We start from the raw sequence: 12,432 nt of genomic DNA on the forward strand, positions 1-12,432 counted from the left end.
CTTTCATCTGAGAGGCAGAATTTTTGGCATAAAATTATCTCACGGACTTTGATTCAACATCACAGTAAGGAGAAAGGCACACTACCGACTCCCTCACCAATACTGTTAGAAGACATAGTCAAAATTTATAACCTTTCCTTATCCATACAAAGATACCATCATGATGGGGAGGACTCCAGCTGCTGACAATGGCCAAAGGCAAACTTAGACTTTAATAACCATTTCTGAAGGAATTCCATTTCCAAAAATAATGTACTCAAACATTTTAAGCCAAAATAACTCTAAAAAGTATTAGTGTTGCCCCTAAGCAGATGTTTATAATTACATGAACACAACTTTTACTTCATAGTTTTTTTATTATAGACTTTTTATCCACATGAATGTTAAAGAAACTACAACAGAGTTAAATACCATTTTTGATAACATGATTATATTCTTAATTACACTCAATATTAGACTGTAAAATATTTCCAGAGGAATACAATCTTCATTCATACAGCAGGCAAAGTACCAGAGAGGAAGGGGCCACACACAAGTCTGTCCAGTTTGCTAGGAAAAGCAGGTTCGTACGGCCGATACCATCCTAGCTGCTGAAACATGATCCCCGCTCCTAGGACAGGTCTCGTGTTGTCTTTTCTCCAAGAATCACTTCTTCAGATGCAAAAGGCAGTCTTGTAGAGCTGCTCTCTCCAATTGTGCAGCCCTGAGACCCCCCGGGACTGTCCATGGGTTTCCCACCCCAGTTGGCTAACAGCACTCCCACGCTCTGGGTTCCGTTGGCCTTTAAAATCACAGACTCGAACTTTGGTTCCACCAAAAGATGCGACAAGCATTGACTGCTCTGGTTGGCTCCCCCCTCCCCCCACGAGTGAATGGCCGCTACAGTCTAATTTACATGGTTGTCCACGCTGCTTTGAGGTCACTTGTCCTTGGGTTCTCCCGAACCTGACTTTCTATCTCATTCCCAAGCCCTTTCCATTTGCAGTCTCTGTGCGGGTCCCAAGTGCTCAGGGGCAGGCTGTATCTTACAAGAGCACAAGAGGAAGTGGTTCTGTGCGCCTGGGATAAGACAAAAAGCACAGAATGACAACCTCAGTATGATACAATCAGATAATTTTAAAACATTTAAAGTAATATCCAGTATATCCTTAAAAGCAGACATCTTTAGTACAGTTTAGATAAAAATGTTTAAACAAGTGACCATGAAAGCATCATCCTTTCCTCACGTGTTTGCCTGCTACCTTAGATTATACATCTCTGCTGACACTGAGCCGAACTAGAACTATTACATCAGAGCCTGTCGGTTTGCTACCCTTACTTCACAGTAAGGTCATTTTGTTAGGTTCCAGAGACTCCGATTTGTTGTGAGCAAACATTAAGACAGACAGCCTGTGGTAAAGGGGCAGACAGAGTTACAGGCACTGGTGCCCTGCTGGCTTTGGCTGGATGGTCCAAGTAGTATCTGTTTTTCTTGTTCTGGGTGTTAGGGCAGCTCTAGAGGTGTGGCTGGAGGTTTTGCCATTCAACATCAATGGGACCACTGGATCGGTTTATTAACTGTGTATTTATAACTGATAATGTAAGATGTGAATTAAGTCATGATTTCAGGTTACAAGTCAGAGGAGAGTGGATGAAGTGTGGGCAACCTGGGTCAGATCCTGCCGCTTGTTAGCAGTGAGGCTACACAACCGACTCATCTCTGCATTTCAGTATGCTCAGCTGTAGAATGAAGAGAGTAGCAGTACTTCTCTCAATAGGTTGGTGTGAAGATAAAATAGTTGACATAAAGCACTTAGTCACAACTGAGCTACTGAGCACGCACGTGCGCACACACACACACACACACATACACACACAGAAATATGGTAGCACACTCTCATTCTCAATGGAGACTCTTGTTTGACATCAAAGGAGAGAAATAGACATGCTACCCAGCCCTAACCCTTTATTTTTGATTGTTACAAAAGGAAAACACAAAGTGTTCAATTACAATTTCTCCAAACCCTTTTAAGGCCTTTTTCTTGCCATTTTTTAATAGCAGTTATCCCAGAAGTGCAGTAAAAATGATAGGAGTTTACTAAAGAGCTAGATGTTGTTAGCATAGGGAAAAAAATCATATTTTCAAACTCTCTAGAAGGATGTAAAGAGGCAATCAGTGATGAAGAAAAATGCAGAAAGAAGGCCAAAAGTAGGTGGGTTATACCCTTGGGTATTATCTAGGGTTTTGAACAGACTTTAATAAAAACAGCTCGTTTGTGGGAAAGAGAGAATTTGGCAGAAGACTGGCATTCAAGAGTGACAGTCAACATTTACAACTGATGGAGGTTTTGATCAGGTTTGGCCATCCACATTTCATAGATAAGAAGGAGCCTCAAAGATAGTAAATGAAATTCCTTAAGATGACATAGGGTAGTAGTGTCAGATTTAGAAGCCAGACTCTTTCAAAACCAGCCCAATGATCCTGGAAAGACAGAGAAGGGGCTTAGTGTTAAACAGACCTGTATTGAATCCTGGCTTTGTCACTTTCTAGCTAAGTGACCTCACTGAACCTCTGTGATCTCATGTATGAAATGGAGACAGTAATAGGATCAACCATAAAGAGTTGTAAAGATCAAAAGAGAGAATGTGGCAGAGAATTTGACCAAGTATCTGGCATGGTTAGTGCTCAGTTAATGCCAGTTATTATTATTTCCAGCTTGTTCAGCAAGTTTCTGTATGACTATGAATGAGCCATACCTATGATTCACTTTTTTCTTGTAAAAAATGATCCTGTTCTCTGTGAAAGACACAAGTGTTTCACTGAGTCACAGGGATGACATTTGTATAATGTTAAACGGAGTTTGGGAAAAAAGAATGTAAAGTAATATTGAATTGGTGTTAACATCGTGACATTTTTATTTGTGGTGTAGATTTCACACACATTACACTGTAACATCTGTGTAGGAACTGGGGCGCATTAATGACTGAAGGTAAGAAAGACCATCAGGAATAATTCCGGTGTTAAAAACAGTTCCAGATGAAAGGATAATTTGCACAACATGTTGCAATATTTTTCAAATCACTTTCATTGTACTTGTGAGCTCATGATAAAGCGAATGCACAGAACAGTACAATGTCTAACCAACAAGGGCTTGTTTTAGGAGGTAGTTGAAAATAAATAACCTACAGTTTACACAGCTGGCAGCTAAACAAATAGAATTCATTGCCCCAAAGGGAGCTATGCCTAGGTTGAAGAAAGGTTTCGATGAATCCATGGATAATGGATCTGTAAGGAGTTATCAAGGGAAAATTAAGAGTTATTCAGTGTATACACCTAAATTTTGAGGTTGGTCTTGTTAAAAACACAATTTGGCTCTTCTAATGGAACTGCATAGTTAGTCCCTTGGTATGGGTGGACTTTTATTTTAATTTGACATGGAATCTCTGGTGTCCTAATGCAGGACAAACAAGATTTGTAGGGCAGTGATATGTGGCAGTACTTGCTCAGCTTATTAAGTGGACTGCCTGTGGTTTTGAAAAGCTTCCTCCTCCTAATAGTCACACTGGAATCCACTGGGTGGCAAGAACACAGCACACTACCTTAAGGTCACTCTTGCGTAAGACATTAATGCATCAGTCCCTAATTTGGAAACCTGTGGTCACTCAGCAAGACAGAATTTGTCTCTCTCCCTTGGTGTAATGATTTTTATTTTGTCATCTCTCCTGGGGTAATTCCTTGCAGGCTTGGCATGTTGAGAATCAAATACTGCCTCTAACAATATGGTTGTGATTCTCTGCTTGGCTGATTTAGCTCAGCATTTAAGTAACCACTAATCTTCTGAAAGCACCAGGGTCTACTTAGAGAAATCCCTGTTGTCTGCAAGGATGGAAACAAAACCAGCATGGAGGAAGCATTACTTACTAAACACAAATCAATCTTTTTTTTTCCCACCTCGCTGTACACTATGCCACCATCAAAGGCGTGGTTTCTGGGTGGTAGGTCTTCATTTTGTAGGTGGAGAGCAGCTCATGTGCGACAAGTGGAGAAGATGAATTGGGGAAGTGGACGGGTAAAAAGAGTTTATTGAAGTCCCTAAGTATAAATCAAACTACAGTCTAATGGATGTATCACAAAGGTGGAGTGAAAAAAGCCAGATACAAGAGAATGTTCCCTATAATGTCCTTTGCTAAAGTTCAAAAACAAGCAAACCCAGTCTTCTGGGGTCAGGGGAGTGACTGGAAAGAGGCACAAGGTGTTAGAACCCAAGCGAGTTCACTGAGCTTTGAGTTCTTGACTTCACGACTTGTAGAACTCGGTGATTTGTAGCCTTTGGTGACTGTGCTATACTTCAGTGAAAAGGTTACTTTAAAAGCACATTCCAGTATTTACTCTTTGATTTGAAAGAAAAGTAGTTTGATATTTTCAAGCTTTTATATATATGGGCTTATCAGTATTCCTTTGGATGATTCTTGCTCTGATTACCTTGATACCCTGCATTAAGATTTATTAGACTTAATGTCCTAAAATTATTTATTTCACACTGCTGGGACAAACCTGGTCTATAAAAGTGAGAAAGAAAGCACTCAAATCAACTTCAGACTTAAGACAAATACCTGAATGTACAGAATGAAGCCAAACTCACAGGTGCATTTGTGTAAGTGTATGACTTCATGGAGACGGAAACAGAATGACAATATCTGAGTGTCTCAAAACAGAATGACTTATTATCCAAGCAACTCTGTTGCTAAACATCTGCTCACAGAAGTCACTGTATAAGGACTAAGTTGCTGCTGCTGCTAAGTCACTTCAGTAGTGTCCAACTCTGTGCGACCCCATAGATGGCAGCCCACCAGGCTCCCCCGTCCCTGGGATTCTCCAGGCAAGAACACTGGAGTGGGTTGCCATTTCCTTCTCCAATGCAGGAAAGTGAAAAGTGAAAGTGAAGTCGCTCAGTCATGTCCAACTTTTAGCGACCCCATGGACTGCAGCCTACCAGGCTCCTCCATCCATGGGATACTGCACTTAAAGTCAGGAAGCCTAGAATCTCTTCCTGGTTTTGCAACAGAGACATAAAACATCATATCTCTCTTCACCGTATCTCGAGTCCCTGTGCATAAAATTAAGGGAAAGCATATGAATGAGAGATTGTCTTGGAAAGAATTTTGAGCTCCTAATGAAATGTGACATACGTACAATTGTTTAAGACAAATACTGAAGATTATCACTAATAAGGGGCTTCCCAGACAGTGCTAGTGGTAAAGAACCCACCTGCCAATGCAGGAGATGTAAGAGACGTGGGTTCGATCCCTGGGTCGGGAAGATCCCCTGGAGGAGGGCATGGCAACCCACTCCAGTATTTCTGCCTGGAGAATCCCCTGGACAGAACAGCCTGGTGTGCTACAGTCCACAAGGTCACAAACAGTTGGACCTGACTGAAGCCTCTTAGCATGCATGCATACATCACTAATAAAGATGATGGCAAGAAGTAGAACTGTCATGCGTGCATAGTAGAGGAAGCTTGTGATAGGCAGAAGAGAAACATGAAGGAAAGAAAAGGAACCACGAACCTGCATTGCATAGAATTATTTTTCTTTTTTGCCAATAAATTCTATTGAATTGAAAATAGGTTCCAGAGGGAAGGAGTGGGTAGAATCATTCAGATGGGAATGAATAAAATTGATAAATGACCACAATCCTAGTTGGCCACGAGCACGCACAAACACCACTTCTGACATCTGAGTTTTTCACTGATTTAGCTGTTCTAGCTGCTAGGTCATTTTAACGCATTTCTACAAAAACAACAGTGTCCTAGCTTTGCATTCTTTCAGTTCTAATAATTATATATATCTTCTTCTATATCATAAAAAGTTGTTTTTGAAATGTTTAGGTATATTCTGAGTATTTTGAACTGTGGTGTTGGAGAAGACTCTTGAGAGTCCCTTGGACTGCAAGGAGATTCAACAAGTCCATCCTAAAGGAGATTAGTCCTGGGTGTTCATAGCAAGGACTGATGTTGAAGCTGAAACTCCAATATTTTGGCCACCTGATGCGAAGATCTGACTCATTGGAAAAGACCCTGATGCTGGGAAAGATTGAGGGCATGGGGAGAAGGGGACGACAGAGGATGAGATGGTTGGATGGCTTCACCGACTCAATGGACATGAGTTTGGGTAAACTCCGGGAGTTGGTGATGGACAGGGAGGCCTGGCGTGCTGCAGTTCATGGGGTCACAAAGAGTCGGACACGACTGAGCGATTGAACTGAACTGAACTGAACTGAATACGGTCATTGAACTTTTACTGTCTTCTTTCCCCTAGGTGTCCAGAATTTTTGTCTTTTAAATTGTTGCCAGATATGTGACATTGGATCCGGCTTCATCTGTAGAGAAACAAGGACTGTTTTATAAAAGAATGAATGGCTAAACGTGCAGAAGAAGTTCTCGAAGGTCTATGTCGCCTGCGGTTATTCACAGCACCATCTGCCAGTAACTCACTGAAAGCTGGATTTCAGCAAGAATTTGAGCAAAGAAGAGAGCAAAGAAGAAGAAACATAATAAGCACGGCTTTAGACATTCTGATTTCCTTCAGCATACCGGGAATCGGGGTGTTAGGAGGAACCAGAAGGAGCAGAAAACCTCAAAACAGAATGAAGATCACATGTGCAAGACTGACTTGAGAATTTCCTTAGCTTTAGAAAATTTCTGCAGAATTTGTAAGATGCACTTAGCTTTTTATTAAGGAAGTCCCAGGCCCAGAATGAAGTTCAGCAGTGTATCAGCTTAAACACAGGATGCAGCACCACCCAGCCCCCGGTGCCAGGGGGCTACCATCAAGTACATCAGTGAGGAACACAAGCAAGCAACTCAGAGAGTTTTCTCTGGTGAGCTCACCTTTTAGCTTTTGCTGAGATGGGCACCAAGCTTTTCTTTCCTGATCAAGCTCGCTGCATAGGGAATCTGTAAGATAAAAACAAGCAAAACTCTCCAGGTGAGCTAAACTTGGAGACAGATGTGTAATGGAGACCCTTACCCTTCATTGTGCCTAGCGATTTGAATGTCAGTGGATCTGCCCTGAGGAGAAAAGGTCTCCATCCTCCCCAGCAGTGTGGCGCTTCTGGGATACAGCATTCCTAAGGCCCATTAGAAAGCATTTGAGGACAGAACAGATGATCACACTAGACTGTTGCTACAGCTAGTCTCTGAGGTTCCTATGTGACATTTGACTTAAGAAGTTAAAAAAAAAACTTGCATTTAATAATATGGTTTTCTTACGTCCAAGGTCACAAACAAGAACGTGATTACAAGCTAGTTCAATGTAACTTTTCATTTAACTACAGCGATCAAATATCTCATTATAAATCACAAATAAGATTAACTAACTAAATGAAAACTATTACTCTGGGTAATTTCCCAGTAACTACTAAGAAGCATCAGAAATAATTGCACTGAATGGAAATATGACCCTTGAGAATTCTACCTGAAACTTGAAAAATACTTTTCAATACCGGGGCTTTGAATGAAAGTCCATCTCACTTGATATGCTAGAAAATTCAAACAACTGAAACTGGACTACATGTATAATATTATTTAGATTTGCCTCTCCATTAAATCCAGTTATGTTACTTACCTTCATTATTACAAGATTAAATTCAGAATTCTAGTGATATAAGTCTATTTTACATTTAAAGAAACACTCAGCCCTCTAGAATGTAATATGAACTATGGCTGATATGAGGTAAAAGCAGCGAAGGAAATAAAATTATACCCACTCAATTAAGCAATATTTTGTGTCTTGTTTGAGACATTCCTCACATTCCCAGTATATTTATGTTTTGTTCTCCTGAGCTACCGGTGCATAAATATGAACCTTTATTAACGGGAAGGAGCTACAAATCTACAGTGATGCTAGTGACTAAATTAACTGCATCAGTTGGCCATAATAACCAGTTTGTCAAATCAAACAGTCTTTTTGATGAAAAAGAAAGAGAAAACGAAAATAACTGTCTCAGTGTCTAGATACACAACTACAACATGGATGTATACGATAGAGTCATATCCGATAAAGGGCAGAATAGCAGCACCGACGTTGCTTCATACAGGACCATAAAACGTTCAGCGTCCTAACCTCACATTTTAGGACAAGAGCTAAGGTCAGCTAGATAACTGTGACAAGAACAGTTACACAGGGACCTACTCTAGGTACCTCGTCTTTTCACTCTGTGTTATGCTATACCTGCTATAAACAGAGACATACTTGAACCTTGATTTTCCACTATGTTGTATGAAACAATATGCCCCAAATCCACGGATCACCTCTCTCTTTACATGAATGCTATCACAGAGCCTTGAATGGAATTCTATTATTTAGGATAACAAGTGGAAAAGATGTAAACCTTGGGGTATAGAGAATTACCTAATAACATGCATTTGGGTCACTCTTGCATTTAGAAAGCATTCTCAACATCAAGATTAGATGCCACAAAGATTTAGTAAGTATCTTCTGTACCAGGCACTACACGAGATAAGTTAATATCACCATGAGCCATCTCATCAAAGCCAGTACACTACTCACCCTAACCTAAACAAAACTGCCTGAAGGGCACTGCCTTAACATCTAAGTCAGAATGCCTTTCTCTTTCTCTTTTTTTTTCAGAAACAGCAATGCAGCATCTCATTAAGATGGGAAGCGGATAAGGAAATTCTTTAAGAGGACTCAGGGAAAAAAAGGACATTTCCAAATAAGCACATTTGATCCTCAAATCTCCAGATTGAAATTTAGATCTGTGTGAAGAATTGTTCATCTCACACTGTGAGCTGAGAATTATTAATTCCAAGTCCTAAATCATGAATGATAAATAAAGAATATATTAGCACACGGCCCAGTTGCTCATGGAAACTATCCTATTTCATTGATTCTAAGATACTCTCTTCCCCCTCACATTTTAACATTTCTGAAATTGGCTGTACTATGATTGATGGCATCTTAGAATAATAGTTAGGCGCTTCCTTTTCTTACAATACATCAAGTAATGGGCACTTTTATGATTGGTGGTGTATCAGGTTCTGTCTTCCCTAACTTGGGAAGCTCATGACCTTAGAGACTCCATTTAAGATAACTACGCCATGTAAACCCCATATATTAGAATTCATAAAAGCTTTCTTTTCATCTTGATCAGCTTGGAAATCACCAAGATTGGCATGGACAAAAACCTCTGAAAGTTATTATGTAACTTGTAAATTACCTAGTTGGCTCTAGAGTATCAAAAGTATTGAGATTTTGCCAAAAAGGATAATTTCCTAGTTTGTGCCAAGAGAGAGTTAGCCTGAGCTCAGACATTAAAGTGGATCTACATCTCAAAAAGAGAAAGATGTGAAAAAGGATATATAACTTAGAAACAAGTGACTGCATTGTCAAAATGCAAGGCAATGGATCAATACTTGGAAGAGGACCCACTTTAGTCAAAGCCTATCTCTTGGAGAATCTTAAGGCAGCTTCCACAGATGTTCAGACTTAGATAAACTCCTCTGATGTGTTACACATTTAGTCACAAAATCAAAATCCTCTAGGGACCCAGGGATATTTTCTAAAAATAAAGTGTTTGATCAACCTTTTAAAAATATGTAAAACATATTTTAAAAAACTTTCCAGGTTCAGAGAGTACAAATCTGGGCAAGTTCCCATCCTAGTTAATCCCAGAGCACCTCCAAGAAAAGACCGTATATCTCTAAGAGCTGTGTCCTTGCTGAAGAGGGAACACTCCTACAGCAATGGTAAAAACCTGTCACTGCTCCTTTCCCTGCAAGGAAGCACAGCGCTCAGACCATCAGAGAGTTGTAAACTGCTTTTTTACAAGTCCACAGTGAACGAAACATTAGTACTAAATCTAGTGGACTAACATGATGTTAATTGAGGCTTTGAATGAAGAACTTTAAGACCGGTTCCCCTTGCCTGTGTGTGACTGCAGCGTTCTGGAAAAACAGTAGAGGGCACCTAAAGACCAGCACATTTTAAAAGCATTTTTTTTTTTCTTAATCTATGCGCCCCTTGGTAGCGCTCCAGCAAGTTCAAAGGATGTGAATCTGAGTCCAGTCATTTATTGTGTGTTTTCTGTTGCAGCTTCACAATGTTCTTCAAGAACTATGACTAATGTCTTCAATAACTACGGCTTCAAATATGATATGCCTTGAATAAACCTAATGGTAGTAGCCTCTACACATATGTACTTGCTTAAAAAAAGTGTTGCCAAATTAGCAATGGAAAAAAAAAGTTATCAAGACATTATAGTAATCTCAGCTCATGTTGTAAATTATATTATATCCTAATCCTTGGAAAAACTTTAATCAAAAGGTTACATACTCTTATAGATGTAGAAAGAAACTTATGCTTACCAGGGGCTAAAAATGGGGAGGGATAAATTGGGAGATTGGGATTGATATATACACACTACTATATATAAAATGGATAAGGATAATAAGGATAAGGATAATAAGGATAAGGATCCTAATAAGGATAACTAAAAATGCTTTTTGCCTATTGTACAGCACAGGGAGCTCTACTTAGTACTCTGTAATGGCCTATATGGGAAAAGAATCTAAGAAAGAGTGGATATATGTATATGTGTAACTGATTCACTTTGCCGTATAGCCGAAACTAACACAATATTGTAAATCAACCATACACTAGTAAAAATCTTTAAAACAATGTCATACACTTAGTAAAATACCTTCATTTCCTTCTTTAAATTTTTTTAAAAACTACATATAACATTGTAATAGTTTTTTCACTTTCTTCTTAATCCTAAAGGATGATGGTTTTGGTTTACAAATTGAATACTTTCCCCCTAGAATCGTAATTCACTTGTGAATGAGAAATCTTTTGCTCTTGATTATATTTAATGCAATAAACATCTTCATGAACTTGCTAATTCTAAAAACGTTTTTGATTCATACCGAGAGGAACATATTTGTTTGTATGAATAAATCTAGTTTGGTAACAAAAACATTTTAAGCATTTGAAAACCCAAGGCAGAGGTGGAGGACTATAATATAAACTGTGTTAAGAACTGTAAAACTCTAATTTTAAGCTATTTGTAAAAAAAAAAAAAAATTAGCTTGTGGCCCAGTTATGTTAAATAAACTGCATATGCTTTAAACCTCACATTGAAATAAATGCACATTCATTTATAAATGTACAAAGAGAATCAATCATTTGAATCTATAGTCACCACAACTTTGCATTTAACAAACTGGAAAAGGAAGCAACAGTATAGAAGTTACAGTCAGCAGAGAATCTAAAATGTAGGCACCAAAGAAATTCATAAGTTTTCTTTCTATGGCAATGATACCCAAGATGCTTTCAATATAATCTTGAATAAGAACACTGTGTAACAGCATAGGATAAATGCATTGTGGGTCTATGGGAATTGTTATAAAATATGATGGTTTTAATATATTTGAATTTTCTATGACTACAGGATACAGTAGGTTTTCATCTCATTTAAAGGAAAAGAAGCCTATTCTGCAGGTAAATGACTATTCTGTAACATATGCTCTATACACTTTAAATATAGAATAATTTAAGCATATTGAATTAAAAATTTTGGTGAATTGTTCTGTTCTCAAGGAACAAAGTATGTATCCATATTTAGTGATGAATTAGAGCACTAAACCAAAAATACTGAGAAAGTCAATAATTGTGATACCTAGCAACTTGATTTAGATATAATTCTAAAGACATTTTTCTCCAGGTACTCTAGCAAATACAAGCTGAATAAGGGACAGGATGTTTCCTTTCAAGAAATCTTGAGTCCACTGCCTCAATTCTAAAGCAGACGGTATAGTGTGAACACAAGTCCTCTTGCACAAATGTGCCTTTAGCCAATAGTCCCACTAACAGAGGTACTACTTTGGGAAAGAGCACGCCATTAAATTGATTTTTCATACTGGCGTAGCATTTTATGATTTACATCTGCATTTCATGCTTATTAAGCACTTGTGCCTTATCATGTACCTATTAAGATACTAGGTTGGCCTTTCAATGGGTCCCTTTGGTTTAGAAACTGATACAATGAATGAATGAATGAAAGAATAGGATGAATCTTGAACTCAAGTTTGCGGACCTTAAAGCTTGTATCTGTTAGTCACAAAGATAGTGCAGTAAATACATAAGCTCCTGGTAATTCACTAGAGGGCCTTCCCAGGTGGTGCAGTGGTAAAGAATTCGCTACCAATGCAGGAGATGCAAGAGACGCAGGTTTGAACCCTGGGTGGGGAAGATCTCTTTGAGCAGGAAATGGCCACCCGCTCCAGTATTCTGCTGGAAAATTCCATGAACAGAGCAGCCTGGCGGGCTACCATCCAGAGTCGAACACAACTGAGCACGCATGCACAATTCACTAGTAAGGCTTCCTTTAGTAGTTTTGGTAGTAGTTACCCAGCACAAAAAAATATTTGG

The 12,432-nt window shown here is 39.0% G+C and overlaps 1 protein-coding gene across 1 annotated transcript in view; it reads right to left on the reverse strand.

The window, feature by feature from the left end:
• Nucleotides 1–376: 376 nt before the first annotated feature.
• The window catches only part of SKOR2 (SKI family transcriptional corepressor 2), a 41,666-nt gene continuing 29,610 nt past the window's right edge, over nucleotides 377–12,432 (reverse strand). The window contains exons 7-8 of the mRNA XM_061400108.1: nucleotides 6,870–6,935; nucleotides 377–1,059 (exon numbers count right to left, since the gene is read on the reverse strand). Of these exons, the coding sequence (XP_061256092.1) occupies nucleotides 6,873–6,935 (63 nt within the window). The 3' untranslated portion in view covers nucleotides 377–1,059; nucleotides 6,870–6,872. The remainder of the gene's footprint in view (nucleotides 1,060–6,869; nucleotides 6,936–12,432) is intronic.

The sequence above is a fragment of the Bos javanicus genome, chromosome 24 (genome assembly GCF_032452875.1).
Source record: "Bos javanicus breed banteng chromosome 24, ARS-OSU_banteng_1.0, whole genome shotgun sequence".
Lineage (NCBI taxonomy): Eukaryota > Metazoa > Chordata > Mammalia > Artiodactyla > Bovidae > Bos > Bos javanicus.